The 24964-nt window shown below is 35.6% G+C and overlaps 1 protein-coding gene across 1 annotated transcript in view; it reads left to right on the forward strand.

Annotated features, from left to right (window-relative positions):
* Window positions 1–24964, forward strand: part of ZNF804B (zinc finger protein 804B) — a 599143-nt gene that overhangs the window by 455210 nt on the left and 118969 nt on the right. The window contains exon 2 of the mRNA XM_050785313.1: window positions 19275–19418. Within this exon, the coding sequence (XP_050641270.1) occupies window positions 19275–19418 (144 nt within the window). The remainder of the gene's footprint in view (window positions 1–19274; window positions 19419–24964) is intronic.

Here is a 24964-nt window from a genome sequence, read left to right on the forward strand (position 1 = left end):
GTACCACTGAAAACAAGCTAATTACTCATCCACAGGGGAGTGGATAAAAAATGGTGGCATATCCATACGATAGAATGCCATCCAACAATGGAAATGAAGAACTGATATACACAAAATGGATTAAACTAAAAAAAAAAAAAAAGCTAAGTGAAGTCAGACAAAAATATTACATATTCTATGATTCTGTTTATATAAAGTCTTATGAAATGCAAAGTAACCTGCAGTGACTTATTGTTTTTGGAACTACCAGATGTACATTACCATTACCATTTATACTGAAACTATTCCAGAAAAATGGGAAGGAGGGACTCCTGCCCAATTCATTCTATGAGGCCATGATCCTTCTGGCACCATACCTAGCAGGGACACAACACAAAAAGAAAACTTCAAGCCAGTGTCCATGATGAACATCAATGCAAACATCCTCAACAAAATACTAGCAAACCAAATCCAGCAGCACATCAAAGAGCCTATCCACCATGATCAAATAGGCTTTATCCCAGGACACAAGGTTAGTTCAACATTCATAAATCAATAAACATGATTAATCACATAAACAAAACCACAAACTATCCACATGATTATCTCAAGAGACACAGAAATGGCCTTCAAAAAATTCAACATCCCTTCATGTTAAAAACTCAATAAACTAGGTATTGAAGGAATATGTCTCAAAATAATAAGAGCCATATATGACAAACCCACAGCCAATATCATACTGAATGGGCAAAAGCTAGGAACATTCACCTTGAAAACTGGCACAAGACAGAGATGCCCTCTTTCACCACTCCTATTCAGCATAGTATTGGAAGTCCTGGAAAGGGAAATCAGGCAAGGGAAAGAAATAAAGGCATCCACACAAGAAGAGAGGAAGTCAAACCATCTTTGTTTGCAAATGACATGATCCTATATCTAGAAAACCCCATAATCTCAGCCCAAAAGCTTCTTAAGCTGATAAGAAACTTCAGCAAATCTTAGGATGCAAAATCAATGTGCAAAAATTTCTAGCATTTCTGTACACCTACAGTAGGCAAGCAGAGAGCCAAATTATGAAATAATTGTGAATTCCATTCACAATTGCTTAAAAAGGAAAATACCTAGAAAAATAGTTTACAAGAGAAGTGAAGGACCTCTTCAAAGAGAACTATAAACCACTGCTCAAAGGTATCAGAGAGGACACAAGCAAATGGAAAAATATTCCATGCTCATGGACAAGAAGAATCAACATCGTGAAAATGGCCATACTGCCCAAAGTAATTTATAGATTTGATGCTATTCCAATTAAACTGTCATGGACATTCTTCACTGAATTAGAAAAAACTATCTCAGAATTCATATGGAACCAAAGAAAGAGCTTGAATAGCCAATACAATCCTAAGTGTAAAGAACAAAGCTGGAGGCACCACACTACCTGACTTCAAACTATACTTCAAGACTACAATAACCAAAAGAGCATGATGCTGATACTAAAACAGACCCATAGACCAATGAAACAGAATAGAAAATTCAGAAATAAGACCACACACCTACAACCATCTGATTTTTGACAACATGTAAACCAATGGAACAGAATAGAGAATTTGGAAATAAGACCATACACCTACAACAATCGGATCTTTGACAAACCTGATGGAGACAAGCAATAAGGAAGGACTGCTATTTAATAAATGGTGCTGGGAGAGCTGACTAGCCATATGCAGAAAATTGTACCTGGACCCCCTCCTTATACCTTATACAAAAATTAAGATGGATTAAAGACTTAAATGTAAAACCCAAAACTATAGAAACCCTAGGAGAAAATCTAGGCAATATCATCTGACATAGGCACAGGCAAAGATTTCATGAGAGAGATGCCAAAAGCAATTGCAACAAAATCAAAAATTGACAAATGGGATCTAATTAAACTAAAGAGCTTCTGTATAGCAAAAGAAACTATCATCAGAGTGAACAGATAACCTACAGAATGGGAGAACATTTTTGCAATCTATCCATCCAAAAAAGGGTAATATCTACAAGGAACTTAATCAAAAAACAGGAAAAAAAAAAACCCTATTAAAAAGTGGGCAAAGGACATGAACAGACATTTCTCAAAAGAAGACATACATATGATCAACAAACATATGAAAAAAGCTCAATATCACCAATCATTAGAGAAATGCAAATCAAATCCACAATGAGAGAGCATCTCATGCCAATCAGAATGGCTACTCGTAAAAAGTCAAAAACAATAGACACTGGAAAGTTTGCGGAGAAATAAGAATGCTTTTACATTGTTGGTGGGAGTGTAAATTAATTCTACTATTATGGGAGACAGTGTGGTGATTCCTCAAAGATCTAGTGGCAGAAATACTATTTGACCCAGCAATCTTAATACCTAGGCCATCGATGGGATGATTTGTGCAGCAAATCACTGTGGCATATATTTACCTATGTAACAATCCTGCACATCCTGCACAGGTAGCCCTGAACTTCAAATAAAACTGAAGAAAAAAAATTTATCTTTATATCTTTCAACTACTAACACCTAAAACAAAACAGAACAGAACAGAACAAAAAGGCCTCAGTGCTTGACTGTAGCAGTTTTAAAAGTTTTTCCAGGGACAATATGGGTTGCCACAAAAATCCGACAGGAAGAAAACAAAACGCAGATGCAAAATATGTGAAAATAAAAGTCACACTACCAGCTCTCCCTTTGTTGATGGCTTCCTTTTGCAAATTGTCCTCCACTAAATAATGTAGTCTGCATAAAAATCCTTTCATTTTTCTTCCTCTTTTCTTCCATTGGCTATTTGATGACAATATTTTGTATATAAGAGTTTTCATATTATCTACTTTTTTGTAACTGCTACATGAAAATAAAGAGAGAAGTGTTTTTGAAATTTTAATTATGAGAAAACCAGGATTCTTAGATCTTGATTCAATCTACGTCACTTGGTTACTCATTTGGATTTATACTTTTGTCTTAACAGCACCCTTAGATTCTTGGTTTTTCCTTTTCTTGTTATAATAGTTTACACACAGGTTAGTGGATTTAGATTTAGTTTCATTATATAGAGTTAAAAATATCTTTAGTTGAAGATAGTTGACATTTTTGTACACTTTAGTTTTGAATACTGAAGAAATATCTCATTTCTATGTGAATATATTATTCTTCAATTGATTAGAAAGTTGGATGCTTAGACATTACTAAAAGTTATTTAAATAATGACATCTTATTAGTATGTTTCCACATACAGATCTGGCCATTAAAGATTGATGAGTAGAACACTGACCTTAGAATGTCCAAGTTTTCATGAAAATATTCACTAAATGAACAATATGATTAACAAACAGATTACTAAACCTTTGCAAATAAGTATTTTTATTGCAATACTAGCTTGATCGACTAATGAGATGATTTAAGGCATATCGGTTAAAATGGGGATCGTTTATGGAAATGCTACTCTCACACACATATAGAGACATATGTAATTTTTTAAACTTTTAATTGTTAAATAGACAAAATAATTGGTGTGAATCTAGACATTCTTTTTAGTTAGAAATGTTAAAAATTGATACCTTTCATTTTACTATTTGTAGTAAATGCATAAAGCCCAAGGTAATTTCTGATCACCTTGCATGTTCGTGCTCACTCTGAGTATTTATATCTTTACAATAATGTTAATAGCATTTTTAAGACTACATGTTTTCTTCTAATGAAAGCGTTACATAATTAATTAGATCACATTGCAATTAGTGAAAAATACTATAAGCTAGTGTGTTTTATGCGAAATAAAAAAAATAATGTGACCTTGAGGTTATCTGTCATTATGCAAGGAATAGTTTCACTGTTAATGCAATAAAAGTTAATACATGTCACTTCAGAGTGATTAAACATTATTTATTATTAATCTTTGGGGTAGATTTCTCTGTTATAAATTGATAAAATTCCAAATAACTGCTGTTTTATAAAGTAATAAGAATATAACAGAAAATATATAAAGCTTTCTATCAAAAACACAAACAAGCAAAAAAAAAAAAAAAACCAAAAACAAACAAACAAACAAACAAAAAAAACCTAGTCCATCTGTACTCCAGCCAAAGGCAGAAATCCAAAAGACAGTAGCAAAAGGTCAGGTCAGGAAGCTAGCTCACTATCTGTAGTAGAAAGCAGAGCCTGTTTTCAGTAAGGAAAATGTATGTTTAATGCAAAGAACATTATTTCTAACAAGTAACTTATCCAGAATATGGAGCCATAGGGAGTTTAGAAATTTAAAAAAGTCAGTAATAAAGGGCACTGGTGTCCCCAGAAGGCCATGATTAAGTGTCTAGCTGAGGCTTCTGCTTGCACAGGATTTTTTCTTCCCCCTCTTAGTTTGCAACACAAAGACTGGTCCCATTGGAAGAAAAACTTGTTATCCACATAGTATATCACTCAGTTGGGTACAGATAACTACATGTCTTCCCTGTGGGAAGAAATCCTTTTTATTAGGCTTTGTGGGCCCATTCTTTATTTATTTATATTGTTTGGGTGCCAGTTATGGGAGGCCAGGCTTTCCCTTTCCCTCTGGAGTCAGCATTCTTCAGGGCAATCCTCAAAACTCCTGCAAGACTCCATTCCCAAACCAGACTCTTCTACTCTAACCTGCCAATTTTTTTTTTTAACTATCATAGTACAGCACATTCAAATCTAATGTCATGTTTTTATATTGCTGTTGAAATCTGAAAAAGACAAAATAACCCAAAACAAAACTTAGAAAATATAAACAAATTAACAGCACAATAGAAATATAAGGCTTTTACTATAGTATTTATTTGAATTGTTTCTATAATCAATATATGGCCTGATAGGTTACACTTACACATTTGATTAACAGATGACAAAAAAGATCAAATTGCTGAGTGTCCCACACCCATGAGAAACAGAAGGTCTGATTTAAACTCAGGCTGACTTCAGAACGATACTCCTAACCACAAGGATGTACTGCCCCTTTCATTTTTAATAACTAGTTTCAAAACTCAGATCTTCCTAGACATTATTCTCACTGGCATCTTTCTATTTTGGTCACTTATGCAGAATTTATGACTTTTATATACATATACACACATACATATACATGTAAACATTCATATATGTGTGTATATGTATATGTGAGAATATATATAATACATGTATATATTATATATTTAGTATATTATATATCTGTATGTGTATAATATATAGGTATATATGTATATTATAAAATATGTGTATATGTTATATATACGCATAGGTATAAGTACATCTATAATAGACATATATGTATATATATTTAAAAATGTATTTGTTCACCTTCGTGTGGTGCTCAGAACTGTGTTTTGTGATTTTCATGTCTGAACTTATTTAATCATTACAGCCATTCTGTGAGAGTGATATTGTTATCCTCATTTTACAGAGGTTAAATGATGCACTGATATATATCACTGAGTTTGCATGTGGTTGAGTGAGGATTGAAAGATTTTTGTCCCAATCTCTGTACAACCCAAATGCTCTTTACTCCTAAGTAGATGTAACATGCTTCCTTCTTTTCTCAAGTTTTATCTCTATGAGCTAACTATACATTCTTTTAGTATAGGGGCAATACCTTCCAAATCATATACAATTCCTGTAGCCCCTAACACAGTAAGAGTTTAATATAGTTGGTGAATAGATTTCTAACCTTAGGATTCCTGTCCTGGTTTGCAAAATCTCCAACTGAGATCATAAATCTCATCTTAAATTTACTACAAATACTTAGACTCCTGAAAAATATTTCATGACAACGAGCTTCTTACCAAGGAGCACTGATGATTTTGATCAGACCCGGGGAGTGTCAAGGTCAAGATTGATACAACAAAATATTGATTCCCATAGATGTAAATATTGTTGACTTTCCTATACTCTCAAGTTTCTACCAATATATAAATTTCAAATCATGAACAATCTTAGAAGAGATATGTTCCCTACTCCCACACAAATAGCCTTTGGCTAAAGTATTATCTGGGACTAAGGAAACGATTTATGGTTTCTTTCTTCTGTCTCCCCCAACATATTATTTTTAAATTCTACTTTACAGCACCAGAACCGTGATTCTTTCCTCCATTCATTTTCTTTTCTACCCTTTCACAAGGGAAATCTGGATTCTTTTGCCCACCTGAGCCATCTGTTTTCTCTTTCTATCTCCATGTTTTCATCACACTTCTCACATATGTTTTACTTCCCCTTTTTTCTGTCACTTGGCATTCCTCCCTATATGGGCATTCCAGTGTGAAACCATAGTGATATTCAGGCATGCACTCATGAAGAGGCAGACTCTTACCTGAGCTTTTGCTGACACTCTTTGGGAAAGCTTCATGGTATTTATTTAGATTTTTAAGTTATAGTTGTTTCTTATCAATGAAAGTTATTTTTTTCATTTTATATTACAGAAGACATTCTACTAAAAAGAGTGTAAATGTTGAGTGTAAATGTTCCCTGCCATCACTGCAGTTTCACAGAATAGAGATTGGCTTTTTAATATAACCACTAATGAGGACACAGATTCCAACTTAGAGTAGTAATAGAGCATGTAAGCTGACAAATTCCAGAATCAGAATTTCTTATAGCATAATGGACAGAAGCAAAACATTCTATAGAAATCAATTTTTAAAATCACTTACTTGTGCTTTGACAAATTCAAAGTGAACTCAGGACATACAAAATGGAATAACAGACACTGGAGACTCCAAAACTGTCTCCACTGGGAGGAGAGTGAGGGATGAAATACTACTTATTGGATATATTGTACCCTACTTGGGCGATTGGTTCACCAAAAGCCGAGACTTCACCACTACACAATAAATCCAAGTAACACCACTGTACTTGTACCCCTACATCTATACAATTTTTTTTTTTTTAAAAGCACACAATGTAAGTTCAGACTTTGTGTAAAGGCTCTGAAACAAGAAGCAGAAAGTCCAAGAAAGAAGTGCTAGGAAAATAATCAAAAGGAGCACGTAGTGGAATAATATGAAAAGGATCATAATTACTACCTAAGCTACTGGTCAGAAATAGTGACCGGCTGTAACAAAAGAGAAAATGGGGGATAGTAATAATATACTCTCTAAAGTTTGTATGACTTCCTCTTTATTAATACCTGGAGTAAAATCTGTATCATTCTTATGACCAAATGTAGATTTATTATTTCTCAGGAATACTTTGGTCACCTTCTTAAGCCCCAGAATTGAAAAGCTCATCAAATGTCATTCATTTCTTTTATATCTGAGAGTCAAATTCAAGCCTATTAATTTAGACCCATTATAAAATTGTAACTTAATGAGGCTTATTGTGCTTAGGTATGTACCTGTGTTGCAGAGCAGCATGTCTATTTCCTTTCTCTAAATATACACAGTACTTTAAATACCTAACATATGATTTTGTACCCGTTTATGTTGTCCTTTGTATCTCATGAATTAATCCTATCCTTGCAGGTGGTCTGTGAGTTTCTTGAAAACAGGGATTGTGTATTATTATCATGCACAGTAAAATAGCACAGTAACTCACCCAAACATTCATAACATAGCCAAATCCCTACCCTACACCAAGCTCTTTCAAGAATACCATAGAAATGTGAAGACAATTTAAAAAATAATTTTAGGTGTGAATTCTTTATCTTTTGATTTGATGTTTTCCTTTCATGTTAGATGTCTCTCCTGTATCAGAGAAAGAGATAGCTTCCTCCTTTCTAAAACCAGTTTTTAGAACTGGCTAAGTTCAGTGCTGAATTTATTTTAGCGACGACTAGTGATCTATGGACTAGCAAAACTCGAAATGCATTTTTTAAAGCTTCGGGGGATAAAGGAAAGAGGAGGTCTCTACTGGGGATGATTCTGTCTTCCTCTCTAGGAGATGGCTTGAAACAGAAAACTTTTCTCTATGGAATCCCAAGAATATGAATGTTATTTCTAAATATGTTGTTAAATAGATGCTGATTTTGATTACATGGTTTGAGAAAGAAAAATTTATACATCTATATTTTAAAGATTCCAGAGATCCATGTATATGTCTTGAGTTTTAGAGACACAAAAATTCTATTCCTTAGACCAACCTCATTTTCCAGATGAGGAAATAGAGCCTCCTGAATTAATTGCTCTGCCATTGGTCTCACAGACAGGAGTCAGGACTTGAATTCTCATTCCAGATCCGCTGTTTATCATCCGGCATAAACCTTTGACAAGCCAAAGAACTTTTCCTGGATTAATTTTCTTAAAAGATTCTTGAGATTGCTTCCAATTACCTGCCTGTGTGATTATTCTAACTTTTCTATTTTACTTTTTTACAATAGGCCCACAACTTCTATTGCAGCTACCATACATTTCTTTTTAGACTAGTTCTCTACACAGCACACACATACACATACACACACATGTACATACTCACACAAATGCACATACAGAATAGATTGGAGCCCAGCTCAGTATGGCTTGCTGAGTTGACACCAGTGGTAACAATAAGTATGGATTCTGCAACTGCTGAAGCAGCTGTGACACTCTTGGACAACTGTAGGCTCTTTGCCACAGCCTGGGTGGGCTGTATCATCAGCACTGCCATTATGATACACATAAACATTGGCCCCAGTTTCCAGCTAACTAGGCTATCTGACTCCAGCTCACAGACATTTTTAGTTAGTTCTCATAAAAGCAGGTATATATGCATGAGCTGATGTACAGACCTTCTTTTTGAGGTTTTCTCAAGTCACTTATCCAAGTTTTGCAGTTATATGCGATGATTATTTAATAGACAAGCATAAGTAGTTTATAGCAGCTCTTTTGACCCTTGTGAATGTCTTTCTCTCAAAGTGAACTAGCATTTTTTAATGTTTCTTTTTTCTTACTTTGACACATTTTCTCAGCTTAAAGTGAGTATTTAAGATTTAAGACACAGAGCTTCTGTGAACATACTTTTTTCACAATTTCTAGTATTCTCTAAGTTTGAAATTAAATTACCCACTAGAATTTCAACAGATAGAAGCCTGGAGCAGCCAGTTTGATATAATGGTGTGCCTTTGTGAGCATAATCACTTTTTAGACATCTCTGGTACAGAACCAGTAAACCAAGCAGCAGACTTATTATTAGACATGATAGCAGACGTTCACGAGAATAGAGAGAATGTCCTTGGTGTTTTGTAATTCATCTGACTTGCTTTTTCTTAAAAGCAAAGCCATTGGCTTTATACTATTTTAATACATCATCTCAGGAGTTTGCAGTCCTCTGTTTAGCACATGTAGAACATAAACACAGCAGAGATTAATACCTGAACAATATAAGAAGTTCAGAGAAGGAAAACTTACTTGAAATTCACTGAATCTATTTGAAGGGAACATATTTGCAATCAATTCCCAAGGAAAGGTGAAGCAATGGCTAGGTCAGCATTGCTTAATGGTCATTTCTTTCATAGATGGCTCTCACAAATTTTAAATTAAAAGAAAAATGGTTTGTAATTGAGCAGGCATCACTAGTAACTTTCCAGAAAACTTAGTTGTCTGACATTTTTCACTGATTTTTCTTATATTAGAAAATGAAATGTCAGACGCTATTAATTGCATTTTTACAATAAATAGTTACATCAGGAGTAACGGCTAAATGAAAGTACTTCCTGTCTAATGCACAATAGATATATTCGTTTAAATGTATTCAATTTAGATGAAAGCAATATGTCTATATTCATTACAGTTATACCCACCTGTGGGCTGAATTGATGAGGTGGTAATTACTACCTTTATAAATGGAACAGCATTATCAGTCTGGAGGAAGAAAACCTATTTTCTTATCATCATATTTCACACACCCACACAATAGGCACATTCCAAAAACTTTCTTCCAATCATAAAAATTTTACTCTTGAATTTCCAGTGGACCTAATGATTGTAAACATGATCACTCAATAGGCTTTTTTGGAGGGTTGCAAAGGGTTGGTCTCATAGGGCATGATGGAGGGGAACTGAGAGTCTCAAAATCTCTTCGTGCAAAGTAACTCTCATGTTTGTTATTCTGCATGCCTGCAGTGCAGCTGTAGGCATAATGTGGCATGGATTTGATTATTCTTATACCATGCATTGTTTTCTGAGTTCAATGAAGGTAGGACAATTAAAATGTGACTTTGTTGAATACTTTTATTTTTAGAACTTGTTCTAAAAATAAAGTCTGTTAATTAGAAAAAGCAAGTACACATAGTTCCTATACACTCTGCTCAATCCTAAATAGTTTCTCTTATTATTATTTTGTATCGTGTGGTGAGTTAGTGTATTAGTCTGTTCTTATGCTGCTAGCAAAGACATACCCAAGACTGAATAATTTATAAAGGAAATAGGCCTAATTGACTCACAAGTCCACATGGCTGGGGAGGCCTCAGAATCATGATGAAAGGGGGATGAGGAGCAAGGTCATGTCTTACATGGCGGCAGGCAAGAGGGCATGTGCAGGAGAACTCCCATTTATAAAACCATCTGGTCTCATAAGATATATTCACTATCACGAGAACAGCACAGGAAAAACCCACCCTCCATGATTCAATCACCTCCCACCAGGTCCCTCTGATGATATGTGGGGATTATTATAATTCAAGGTAAGATTTGGGTGGGGACACATAGCCAAACTATATCATTCTGCCCCTGGTTCCTCCCAAATCTCATGTCCTCACATTTCAAAACCAATCATGCCTTCTACTGCCCCTCAAAGTCTTAACTCATTCCAGCATTAACCCAAAAGTTCAAGTCCAAAGTCTCATCTGAGAAAAGGCAAGTCTCTTTCACGTATGATCCTATAAAATCAAAAGCAACGTAGTTACTTCCTAGATACAAAGGGAGTGCAGGCAATGGTTAAACACATCTGCTCCAAGTGGGAGAAACTGGAGAAAACAAAGGGGGTTTAGGCCCCATGCAAGTCCAAAATCTAATGGGGCAGTCAAATCTTAAAGCTTCAAAATGATATCTTTTGAGCTCCTGTCTCACATCCGGGTCGCATATTATGTTCTCTTGACTATGTTTGGAATTCTTAAATACATGAAAGTAAAAATAAAAGAGATTAAAAACTCCTGAAAACTCTAATTATGCAAAGAAAATTAAATTTTCTAGCTTTATTTTTATTTTACATTCTTGGGTACATGTGCAGGTTTGTTACATAGGTAAACGTGTGCCATGGTGGTTTGCTGCACCTATTAACCCATCACCTAGGTATTAAGCCCAGCATACATCATCTATTTATCCTAATGCACTCCTTCCCTCAACTCCACCACCAGACAAGCCCCAGTTTGTGTTGCTCTCCTCCCTGTGTCCATGTGTTCTCATCATTCAGCTCCCACTTATAAGGACATGCGACATTTGGTTTTCTGTTCCTACATTAGTTTGCTGAGGATAATGGCTTCCAGCTCCATCCACATCCCTACAGAGGACATGATCTCATTCCTTTTTATGGCTGCATAGTATTCCATGGTGTATATGTACCACATTTTCTTTATCCAGTCTATCATTGATGGGCATTTGAGTTGATTCCATGTCTTTGCAATTGTGAACAATGCCGCAATGAACATATGTATGCATGTATTTCACGTAACAGAATGACTTATATTCCTTTGGGTATATAACCAGTAAATGGGATTGCTGGGTCAAATGGTATTTCTAGTTCTAGATCTCTGACAAATTACTACACTGTTTTCTACAGTGGTTGCTAATTTACATTCTCACCAACAGTGTAAAAGCATTCCTATTTCTCTGCAACCTTGCCAGCAACTGTTGTTTCTTGACTTTTTAAGCATCTCCATTCTGACTTGTAAGAGATGATATCTCATTGTGGTTTTGACTTGCATTTCTCTAATGATCAGTGATGTTGAGCTTTCATTCATATATTTATTGGCCACATGAATCTCTTCTTTTCAGAAGTGTCTGTTCATGCCCTTTGCCCACTTTTTAATAGGGTTGTTTGCTTTTTTCTTAAAAATTTGTTTAAGTTATTTGTAGATTCTGGATATTAGACTTTTGTCAGATGGATAGATTGCAAAAATTTTCTCCCATTCTTTAGGCTGCCTGTTCACTCTGATAATAGTGTTTTTGTTGTTGTTGTTGTTGTTTTTCCTGTGCAGAAGCTCTTTAATTAGATCCCATTTGTCTATTTTTGCTTTTGTTGCAATTGTTTTTGGCAATTTCATCAATAAATCTTTGTCTGTGCCTGTGTCTTGAATGCTATTCCCTAGATTTTCTTCTAGGGATTTTGTTGTTTTGGGTTTTATATTTAAATCTTTAATCCATCTTGAGTTAATTTTTGTAAAAGGTGAAAGGAAGGGGTCCAGTTTCTATTTTCTGCATATGACCAGCCAGTTCTCCCAATCCTTTCCCAATTACTTGTTTTTGTCAGGTTCATCGAAGATCAGATAGTTGTATATTTGTGGTCTTATTCTGATTAATCTGTTCCATTGGTCTATGTGCCTGTTTTTGTACCAGTACCATACTGTTTTGGTTACTGTAGCCTTGTAGTATACTTTGAAGTCCAGTGGCATGATGACTCCAACTTTGTTCTTTTAGCTTAGGATTGTCATTGCTATGCAAGCTCTTTTTTGAATCTATATGAATTTTACAATAGTTTCTTCTAATTCTGTGAAGGATGTCAATGGTAATTTAATGGGAACAGCACTTACTTTGTAAATTACTTTGAGCAGTATGGCCATTTTCATGATATTGATTTTTCCTATCCATGAGCATGGAATGTTTTTCCATTTGTTTGTGTCCTCTCTGATTTACCTGACCAGTGGTTTGTAGTCCTCCTTGAAGAGGTCCTTCACTTCCCTCATTAGCTATATTCCTAGGTATTTTATTCTCTTTGTAAATTTGCTAGCTTTTGTATGAGACAGTGGGCTAAAGACGATAAAAAATTCCTCTTACCTGCCCAAATTTCCATCAGGAATTTGCTTTGTAGACTCAGGGGAAAATGGTATTTTGTTGAAAATAATTTTATACTGTCACATGCATTCAGTGATACACACACACACACAAACAGACCCCAGAACATCCAAACATTGAGTACCTATATAGGGGAAGAAAAATAATTGTCTTCTTCTCAAGCATTTTGCTGTGACTCCCTATAACAAAACACAAATTAACAAGATAAGAAACAGAAGTTTGATAACATGTATACCTCCTGTGCACATGGGAGATAACCCGGAGAAATAAATAAATTTCTAGACTAAATTTCAAAGAGTTGTCTTAGACTTCAGGCTTGAATATCATCGTTCTTTGAAACAAAGAAGTACGAGGTGAAAGGTCAGGTTAAGGCCCATGAAAAGTGCTACTACAAAACAGGAAAAGGTTTGTTATGCAGATTTAAGTCCATGCCTTTTCCATTTATTAAGAGTCTCTAGTAATTTAGAGCTAGCCTTCTTTTAGGTTGTCTTAGGTGTCTTAGGAGACACCTTTACAAGTAAAGCTTTCTTTTATAGATGTAAATTTATCTTAGAAAAGGATAGATAACTTTTCAAAGCTTCTCCTGTGTCTATAACTTCTCAAAATAACTAGTTCAAAATTATCCTTATGCTAAGGAGGTGTACTAGAGTGGCATACTTAGGTTTCCTACAGTCATATTTTGGGGTGGCATATTCTGAGCCCCATCACCTATATTTGCCATGTGGTGTACTTAGTACTTCCATAAAAAGATTTTTTCTTCACAATAATCTTGTAAGCTGCTTATTATTATCCCCCTTAATTTATTCTGAGATAACTGAAACCTTTAGAGTTTGAACTTCTGTAAGATAGAGGCTGACATTCAAGCTAGTCAGGTTTCAAAGACTAAGATTTTTTTTTCCTATTATAAAAATAGAATAAATAAGTAAATGAAACCTCTAAAGCAAGTTTTCTGTTATCCAAGCTGTTACAGAGATGCAGGAAGATGATGGGTGCCAAAAGAGTTCTGACTCAGCATCAGCCACTTGATTGGAGGAGGGGAAATTCACTCTCTTTGAAGCAGGATTTCATTTGGGGCTAATAGAATGAATTAGAGAATATTAGAATTCTTAAAGCAATCTCTTACGCATAACAGTGAAAGGTCAAATGTGGGCTTTCATGCAAAGACTATGAATTCAATTCTCACAGCTCTGTGCTGGTATTACCCATAAGGAGCAATGAAGAACAGCAATTGATTTCTTCCCTTTCTTTTTTATGATCAGAGCACATATTTACAACCAATGCAACAAGACTACTACCTTGCATTTTCCTAGTACCCATCTGTCAGCTTCAAGAGCATTATATATTTTTAAAATTACAATTAGTTATCTCACTCTTCCTGGGAGTTAACTGCTCCATATCATCCTGAACCCACAAATGAGTTAGCAGAGACAGCCTGGACTTATGTGGCATCTAGATAAATGCTAAGTAATTGGAACAGCCTTGAGTATGTTGAATCATGCCTCTGAAGTCAGACAGATCTGAGCTTTAATACAGTGAATGCATTTCTAAACATGTTTGTGCCTTATTTTCCATATCTTTAAATGAGATAATAATAGAATATACTTCAGAGGGTTATTATGAAGATTAAGTGAGTGAACAAGTGTCAAGTACGTGGCACATTTCTAGTTTACAGTGCAGTTCATGAGGAGTTAATGTGCCATAATAATTACAATAATAATAACAATTTGATAGCAAACATTCATACTTCTAAATGCATTACTCTAGTAAGAATACTTGGCACTTTAAAAACATACCTGTTTTATGCATTAACGTACACTTTTTGGTGTGAAAAAGTACATATTCTCTCCTTGCACCCAAAACATTAAGTATAAAAAGTAATTATTACAGAATTCATACTGAACAACAACAAAAAATTCCCCTTGGCATTACTGAATGTTTTAAAAATGACTCTCGTTAAGATAATTGTCATATTCAATTTGTAATTTATTTTCTTTTCTTTTTTTTTTTTTTTTTGAGACGGAGTCTCGCTGTGTCTCCCAGGCTGGAGTGCAGTGGCGTGATCTCGGCTCACTGCAAGCTCCGCCTCCCGGGTTCACGCCATTCTCCCGCCTCAGCCTCCCAAGTAGCTGAGACTACAGGCGCCCGCCACCACGCCCGGCTAGTTTTTTGTATTTTTAGTAGAGACGGGGTTTCACCATGTTAGCCAGGATGGTCTCGATCTCCTGACCTCATGATCCACCCGCCTCGGCCTCCCAAAGTGCTGGGATTACAGGCTTGAGCCACCGCGCCCGGCCACAATTTGTAATTTATTTTCAACCTTTAATGAATCATTGAGAGTGATTAACAAGAAGGTTTCTTTTATGTTATACATTTTTTTTTCTGTCAGATAAGCTTTCAAAACTTCTTCCTCTAGGCAAACTGTAAGAAGGGAAATTTAAATAACTGGCAAATGAATGAATGAATTATATATCAAATCTTGTATCTATAATTCTTTATTTTAAAACTTTATTGATACTGAGAATAGGTCATCATTTTTTACTCTTTCATACTTACACTCCATCTCTAAATATATTTAAAGATTGTATAATTATTTCAAAGAGTAAGTCATCTTATTTACCTTCAGGCCTTTTTTTTTTTCAGTAAAAGCATCCTGTCATTCAACAAAAAGCAAGAAATAATGTGTGCTAATAATGTGTATATAATGCTATGTGAGAGAGACATTAACTTCTAATTATTCTTAAGTAGTCTGATCTAGGTAACCCTCTATAGCAACTTGTGATTATCACTCTATCGCAACTTACAGTTTTTACCTCTAATGGGAAAGTAATTCTTTCCCATTAAATTGTAAATTAATGAGTATAAGACCCAGTAAGAAATTGACATTTAGAAGTTGCTAAATAAGAGATAATTGAATGTATGAATACTTAATAAACAGTTGAATGAATGGATGGTTACATGTGTGGATAGATGGTTGGATGGATGAGGTAGCATGAGACAGTGAAAAGCATGCCCCCCTTTACCATTACCTAGCCATTAGACTTTATACAAAACATGAAATTACTAAATATCAGTTGCCTCTTTAAAAAATAATAGAGATTTCTACCCTTATAATTCAGTCTATGTCTGTATGTTTTATGGTAGTATTTATACTCCACTGGTTTACTCTTTCTCTCTTAATAAGGAGGCCAGAATATGCCCCAGAGATTGTCATTAGCACCTTAGAGGTAAGAAAGATAAGGATATCTGCATAATTTCCTGGCAAGAATAATGAAGCAAGAAATGTGATGTGTAGTTTAGTCTAATGACCCTGTAAAATAGAAGTGTTCAGAAAAAGATGGTATAAAACTTAAATTTTGGTGAAGCTGTCTTAAAATTATAAAATTTTGAATTAAAAATCATCAATATGATACTTAAAGAACATTTTAGAAATATAGAATGTTTAGATGAAGGTAAACATTCACTCTTGACCATTGAACTATTGTCATAAAATCTTCTACATAATCTGAAAGAATATAAAAATACATTTTTAGCCTCAAATCTATCCTGAATTTTCAGTTGTTCCCCTACCCCAGTTCATGAGGCTAAGGTATTTTTGAGTACTAAGGCAGTGTTGACCATTGTATAAGAACATGGTCAGTTTTCTAAGGCTGTTGTCATAAAGAAGTAAGAAGAACTATGACCAGGCCGGCCGCAGTGGCTCACACCTGTAATCCCAGCACTTTGGGAGGTGTAGGCGGGCGGATCACGAGGTCAGGAGATCAAGACCATCCTGGCTAACATGGTGAAACCCCACCTCTACTAAAAATGCAAAAAATAAGCTGGGTCTGGTGGTGGACCCCTGTAGTCCCAGCTACTTGGGAGGCTGAGGCAGGAGAATAGCATGAACCCAGGAGGCAGAGCTTGCAGTGAGCTGAGATCATGCCACTGCACTCCAGCCTGGGCGACAGAGCAAAAAAAGAAGAACTATGATTAAACCAAATTAATCCCTAGTGTCAATCCGGTCCTTGTGATTATACTAAGAAAGGACACGAAAAAGAAAGGAAAGAAAGAAAGGAAAGAAAGAGGAAGGGAGGAAGGGAGGAAGGGAGGAAGGGAGGAAGGGAGGAAGGAAGGAAGGAAGGAAGGAAGGAAGGAAGGAAGGAAGGAAGGAAGGAAGGAAGGCAGGAAGGCAGGAAGGCAGGCAGGCAGGCAGGCAGGCAGGCAGGAAGGCAGGCCAGCCGGCCGGGTGCAGTGGCTCACATCTGTAATCCCAGCGCTTTGGGAGGCTGCAGCAGGTGGATCACCTGAGGTGAGGAGTTCGAGACCAGCCTGGCTAACATGGTGAAGCCCCATCTCTACTGAAAATACAAAGAAAGTAGCTAGGCGCGGTGGCACACGCCTGTAATCCCAGCTGCTGGAGGGGCTGAGACAGGAGAATCTCTTGAACTCCAGGAGGAGGAGGTTGAGGTGAACCCAGATCGTGCCATTGCACTCCAGCCTGTGTGACAGAGTGAAACTCCACCTCAAAAAAAGAAAAATAACTTAGTGAGAAAGAGTGTAGAAATAATGGTTTCCTTTGATTCTAAGTCTACTAAATCAAGGGATTTAGCACCACTTCAATGCTGTACTCCTTTCTCACTTCTCAATAGTGACTGTCTCAGCTGGCAATTATCCTAGTTCTTTCAGCAACTGGAATTTGACCTTGAAATCAGAGTCTCCATTCTCATTACTGGCTACAGCCTGTCCACTAGTTTTTTATATCAGGCATTATTCTAGAATGTAACCGAATTCTTACTTTAACTCTCTTAGATAGGCAATCCATATACTTGGTCTAGTTGTGCTGTTAGTTAATGGTATCATGCCCTTCTTTCTTTTTGCCATGTGTTTTGCCCTCTTATATTTGGGCTTAAATCATGATGTTACCCACATGTCTAAATTAATTGTCCCATTACTTCACCCTACTCTGAAAATATGCCTACAATTATTTCTGCTTACTTTCTTTTCTGGTCAGCTATTTGCCTATGATGTACACTTATGACCTGATTTCTTTCTATCAAGGATAGTTGTTTTGGAGAAACAAGGATAAAATCCATTCTTTAGTTTGTTTGTTCAGTGTATATACATATTTACTTGGTATTCTCAAAGTGCCAGTCACTCTTTTATTTGGTATTGGGATAATAGAGCAAAAGTTGTAGAATGATATGAGGCATAAATATATAAACCATTATTATCCATTAACTTACATAATGTATATTAAGTAGCACATATTCCGGGCTAGACAACATGTTGTTTAGCATTGTGTAACAAAAATGAATAAAATAGCTTCTTCCCTCAAAAAATTGGTGGAAAAAATAGACATGAAAACAGATAATTTAATGCTGTGTGACATATCTGGTAATAGAATTAAAGAGGAAAATATAGAAGCAGGATTTGACAAAATATGATACAGGCAAGGTAAGAAGTTTTTCTGGTATATTAAGAAGGTTGGCATTAAAGGAATATAGCAAATCACAGCTGTTTACTAACAAAGGAGCCAGGCATAGGTTGTTTGAATTCAAATTCCTTCTCCACTTGTTAACTTGGAGACCATGAGTGTGTAATCTCTCTAAGCACTGGTTGATGCATCTATAATGCAGATGAAAATAGAACCTAACTCATAGAATTGTTGTGAGGAATGATGAGATAATTCATATACCTTGTGCATAGTTTATACTCAGTAAACATTGGCCACTATTATTCTATAATCAAAGAGAGAGTTAAAGAGGATTTTAAGCAGGAGAATTATGTATCCAAAACTGTTTTAAATGGAGCATACTAAAAATTTTAAGGAGAATATTTTGAAGAACATGGACATAAATCCATTGGTAATGTGTAGCAGGAACTGATGCTTGCGGAGGAGGCTTAGGCAGTGTTGAACATTGTGGATACATCCAGCTCTATCTATAGTGTGAATGGGGACACCCATGGAAGAGCATATGAAATGGATACATCATTTGGCTGAAGATAGAATTGCATAGAACACTAAAATTTAAGGGATAATATCAGAAAAACAGAGGCCAGTGAAGGATATAAAGAAGAATGGCCAGTGATGTGCTTGGTAATAGGCACAATCACAACCTAGCAACGGGTGGCAAGAAGGATGAGTAACAACCAGGCTTCAGGCCAGGGCTACTTTAGAACTCATGATATGTTGGTTGATAAGTTAGGGATGATGCGAAACTAAAAGTTACTTTCACAGTGTCATGAATTCCCAGAAAATAATGTGCTCCATCATATTTGTTTAAGTTAAATACCACTTTGATTAATATGAGATCTGGTTATGCTATTAGAGAGAAGTCTAACCAACATTTTTGTATTTTTTCTTAAAGGATTTTGCAGAAAAGGAGAAGTCCACAGCAAAGGCCCTGGAAGATGTAAAGGCAAACTTTTACTGTGAATTATGTGACAAGCAGTATCACAAACACCAGGAGTTTGACAATCATATTAATTCTTATGATCATGCTCATAAGCAGGTAAGCCAAAGTGGGAAAAGTCCTTCATATTCCTGTATTTGTACCTTCAGAACAGAACCGCATGAATTTGACCTTATTTACTGTCATATAAGACTATGAGGTGAGAACATTTTATGTCCTTTTTTTCCCCTGGAAAGGTTGTGTTTTGTGTTTAAATGTTATCCAAAGTCATTTTTTCCTAGAAGTACTATACTACTAGAGGTAAACTTAGAGATAATCTAAGAATAGACTGACATATTTATTTTAGAATTATATTCAGGTAACCCTTAAACAACACAGTGGTTAGGAATGTCAGTCAAAAATCCGCATGTAACTTTTGCAGTTAAAAATCCGCATATAACTTTTGATTCTCTCAGAACTTTACTAACAGCCTACTGTTGACCAGGAAGAAGTTTTACTGTAACATAAACAATCCATTAATGCATGTTTTATATATGTTATATATATTATATTCTGTATTGTTACAATAAAGTAAGCCAGAGAAGAGAAAATGTTATTAAGAAAATAAGGGAAGGAAGGGAAAATATAGTTACTATTCATTAACTGGAAGTGGATCATCATAAAGGTCTTCATCTTCATTGTCTTCACGATGAGTAGGTTCTGGAGGAAGAGAGAGAGAAGGAGTTGGTCTTGCTGTCTCAGGGGTGGCAGAGGTCGAAGAAAATCCACATGTAAGTGGACCCATTCAATTCAAACCTATATGTTGTTCAAGGGTCAACTGTATGTAGGGAAACCAGGACCCAGGAAAAGTAATAATGTCTCATTCAAAGTTACTTAACTAGTTAGTGATAGGTTTAGAATCCTGGACTAGGGCTAGGACAGAATCTATTATAGTCTACATCTTTCAAGGACTCTAAGTTATAGGAAATATTAGGTCTTTGGGAAAGCAATTCTCAATAAAAGATTACATTTTCCTAAGCATACTCTCTTAAGAAAGTTAGGCCGGGCGCGGTGGCTCAAGCCTGTAATCCCAGCACTTTGGGAGGCCGAGACGGGCGGATCACGAGGTCAGGAGATCGAGACCATCCTGGCTGACACGGTGAAACCCCGTCTCTACTAAAAAATACAAAAAACTAGCCGGGCGAGGTGGCGGGCGCCTGTAGTCCCAGCTACTGGGGAGGCTGAGGCAGGAGAATGGCGTGAACCCGGGAGGCGGAGCTTGCAGTGAGCTGAGATCCGGCCACTGCACTCCAGCCTGGGTGGCAGAGCGAGACTCCTTCTAAAAAAAAAAAAAAAAAAAAAAAAAAAAGAAAGTCAGAGTTGTTATTTAATAAATGGAACACTGAAAACAGGCAAACAAAAAATCCAAAAGGGAAAAGCCTGGGGTAATCACAGGTGAAAACATTTCAGTTTATTTACTTGAAAGATCATATGGACATCTATATTATTAGCGTTGATATACTACATGTGGCTTCTTATATTACCTACTCTCCAAATGTGAAAAAAGAGGCTATTGTTCTCATCTGGTTAGATGTTATCCTTGCTGATTGAGGTATGGTGATACTGGCAATTTAGGAATGTTAAATACCACCAACTGAGAAAAAAAATTTCATGTGGCCAAAGATTATTGCTAACAGCTGTAATAAAGTACACATTCCTGATGCCAAATGTACCTGGCATGTTGGAATGTGTGGGTAAGTCTTGTATACTCTATCTTAAATATTTATTCAGATTAAGCAAAAATAAATATTTTGTCAGACATCACTAGCATTTTATTGAGTGTATACTAAATATATATGTATGTGCATATATACACATATATATGTATGTATATATGTGTATGTGTGTATATATACATATATGTGTGTGTATATATATCCTTGGGAAATGCAAGCCTGGCAAAGACACAGCCTTTATACTTAAAAATAAGATATATGTATATAGTTGGCTTCATTTTCTCTGACAAGGGCTAGATAATGAGATAAACTGTTTAAGGATTGTAATTCCCAAATCCTAGTGTGCGTAACAATGACCTCGGAATATGTTAATTGTTCAGATTCCCAGAATCTTCCTCAGATATTCTAGTTCAATAATTCTGAGATAGGGTCTAGCAATCTATATTTTAAAATGAATTAAAAATGAAAAACTTAAAACATATATAAATGTGAACTAATGGCTATCACCCAACTTCAATGATAATCAATCTTGCTTGATTTATACCACTCACCACACCTCCGCCACTGTTACATTATTATGAAGCAAGTGCCAGATGGTATATCATTTTATCTAAAAGTATTTCAAGATATATGGTGATGCTTTAAAATGGATGTTTTGATTATTATCTAACCTAAAAATCAACAGTAAATTTTTAAATACCAGTTAGTGCTCTTGTTACCTTAATGGTCTCATAAATGATTTGTAAATTTGAATTCATTGAAATTAGTATCCCTAAATATCCACACTTTTGGTTGACATGTCTTGAAGTCTCTTTTAATATATTTTAATCTATAGGTTTTTCTGTCCCTTTTTAAATTGTACATTTTGCAGTTTTTTTCCCACATTTGGGATTATGCAAAATTCTACTCACTGTTATCTTTCAACATTTTCCTTGGTGTCCTTTTGACTGGTTTTTATGGATAGGGATTTGGCCAATTTCAGACATATTTTTTCGTGGCAAGAATATATTAGAGGGTATTTTGTGTCCTTCCATAAGGAGGCATATAATGTCTGGTTGGCTCTCTTTTTTTTTTTTTTTTTTGAGACAGAGTCTCGCTCTGTCACCCAGGCTGGAGTGCAGTGGCTGGATCTCAGCTCACTGCAAGCTCTGGCTCCCAGGTTTACACCATTCTCCTGCCTCAGCCTCCCAGGTAGCTGGGACTATAGGTGCCCGCCACCTCGCCCAGCTAGTTTTTTGTATTTTTAAGTAGAGACGGGGTTTCACCGTGTTAGCCAGGATGGTCTCAATCTCCTGACCTCGTAATCCGCCCGTCTCGGCCTCCCAAAGTGCTGGGATTACAGGCTTCAGCCACTGCGCCTGGCCTGTCTCTCTTTTTATAACCTTAAGTTTGGTGAGTGAGTTGAGGTACTATCAGATTATTGATCCATTTGTCATTAAGTTTCCACTGGCTTTTTTCTCATTAATGATTTTGTAATGGTCATTTGCTCAAATATCTTTATTTGTATTTGTAAAATGATGATTCAAATTATTTTAACCCTTCTAACTGTATTAGATAGATTATGTCTGTAAAGAGAAACTTCTTATAAGCACCACTCCCTGTGGGATTTTATGCAGGTGGTCTTCAGGCTGAATATTAAGAAAAAATTATTCGGGGATTCGGAGAAATAAAAGACCAGGAAAGGTCTCATGCAATAGTGGGATTTGATTTGTATCTTACACATGTATAAGTAAATGTTAAAATAGAGGATCAAGATGAGATGGCATTCTTGTCGGTGGAAATATAAGAAGCTAAGGTAAGAAAATTGAAGAGCATGAGGCATCTTTTGAGAACTGTAGGAAGTATTGAACTATGTGGGGTGAATCTCCCATACCAGGTCTGCAAGCCACAGCATCTCTTGTACTCTGGAATCCTGCCTAATCAATTTCCGTTTTTTTATCACTTTCATCAGTCTTATTTCTATTAGCTATCTAACATGTTGATAAACAACCTTCCTCAATCATTCTATTCTATTCTATTCTATTCTATTCTATTCTATTCTATTCTATTCTACATGTGCATTTCCGTCTTCCATCTATTTGCTTGTTTCATTTGTTTGTTTATTGACTTTCTGTCATTCTAACTTTCCTGGTTATTCTCCTTCATCAAACAATGACTTGGTTTGAACTGTGTGCTACTGTGTTCATTGTGAAAAATCGACACATTTGGTCTCCACCTTCAGGGAGCTGGTAATCTAATTGAAGAGAAGACAAGTCAATAGATCTTGTGATACATTAATTTAAGTGTTGTAAAAAATTTATACATAGGACACTTAAAAGAGAGCACAAAAAAAAAAAACTGATTCCGGAAAGAAGAGAAGATAAATGAGCTGGATTTCTTAAAGACTGAATAGAAGCTAACTGTGTACTCAAGAATAATAGGTCCTATATGGTAGAAAACCTATTATCAAGGCATGGGGGCAGTTAAAAAGTGTAATCTATGAAGGAGCAAATGATTCACTATGGCTGCTTAAGGCCATCATCACTCTCTTGGGGATCACTTTAGAAATCTTTGAAACTGCATCCTATTTACCTCATTCTCTTTTTGCAGTGCATCTTGTCCTCATTCTTCATTTGGCATTCTCATTTCCACCATCATAATTAATCTCACTTCTAAATCATTGCTGAGGTCTTCAAACTGGACCCCCCACCTCCAGTATTTTTCCTGCTCCACACCAACCCATCCACTTATGGCCAGATAAATCTTTTCATACAACCCCATTTATATGATCACTCTTTTCCTAGGAAATATTTAGTGCTTGATGACTGATTTTTGAAAGGGTCTGAACTACTTATTATGCTATTCGAATCCACAATCTGGCTCTTGCCTCCATTTCCAGATTTATCTTCTGCAAATCCAGAATTTCCCTACAGTTTCTTTAAACATGTCTTATGCTTTCCCACATGCTCATCTTGGATCATTATCTTCCCTCTCCCTGAAGTGCCCTCTTGTCTTGTGTCTCTTTTACAGCACATACTTCTGCATATTTAATGCAGAGATTGACAACTTACATGGGATATTAAAATAGCTGAGATTTCATGGTAAACTAATTTAACACAGCATTTTAAAAATACCTTTTGCTTGAAATCTATTAATATTATGGAGAATTTTTGTACATGCTTCCCACTTTAAAAAACACTGGAATAATTAAATTTGCTATAAACTTTGTTAGACTGCTTTCTTGGATAATGTTGAAATACTTCCATTTAAAAATTTATTTTAGCCCAAAATATTTTGAAAATTACCTCAATTTTGGATGAAGCTGAGTTTAATATCTTTCTTTTAAATAAAACTGAATTTTATATAAAGGAAAAGGAATTATGCACTGAAGTAAATCATGTAAAAGTATACATTTTTTTTCAAATTTCAAAGCTAAATTTGTCCATTTGGTTCTTCTTTAAGAGCTCTTCTTGATTGTGATGATGATTATAATGGTCGTGGTGGAAATTTGGCTATTTTTTGGCCTGAGTAATGTGAACAGTTGCCATAATTTTATTTTCCATGTAGGTACAGATGAACTAACTGGCTTCTTCTGTTGAACTTCCAAAAATATGCTTTTTTTGGTACACTTAGAAGTAAATCCAAACTCTCATGAAATCCATTCTATTACTCATCAATAGAACATCTTAGACCTGATAACGAAATAATTTTTGAATACTCTTCTCTGCTTTTCCTTCATTCATGTATAATTACTCAGGATCCCACCACTTAATAAGTACCTTCTGAAGCATTTGTTGTTGTCTTCTATCAGCATCATGTGTTTATTTTATCACAAAGATTATATTTTTCATGGTTATATTGTAATTCTAGATGACTAAGTCAACACACAACTTCAAGAAATAAAGTAAAAGAGTATGTGATACATATATTTAAATAAATTCCATTGGAGCT

This window comes from Macaca thibetana, chromosome 3, assembly GCF_024542745.1.
Source record: "Macaca thibetana thibetana isolate TM-01 chromosome 3, ASM2454274v1, whole genome shotgun sequence".
NCBI classification, from domain to species: domain Eukaryota; kingdom Metazoa; phylum Chordata; class Mammalia; order Primates; family Cercopithecidae; genus Macaca; species Macaca thibetana.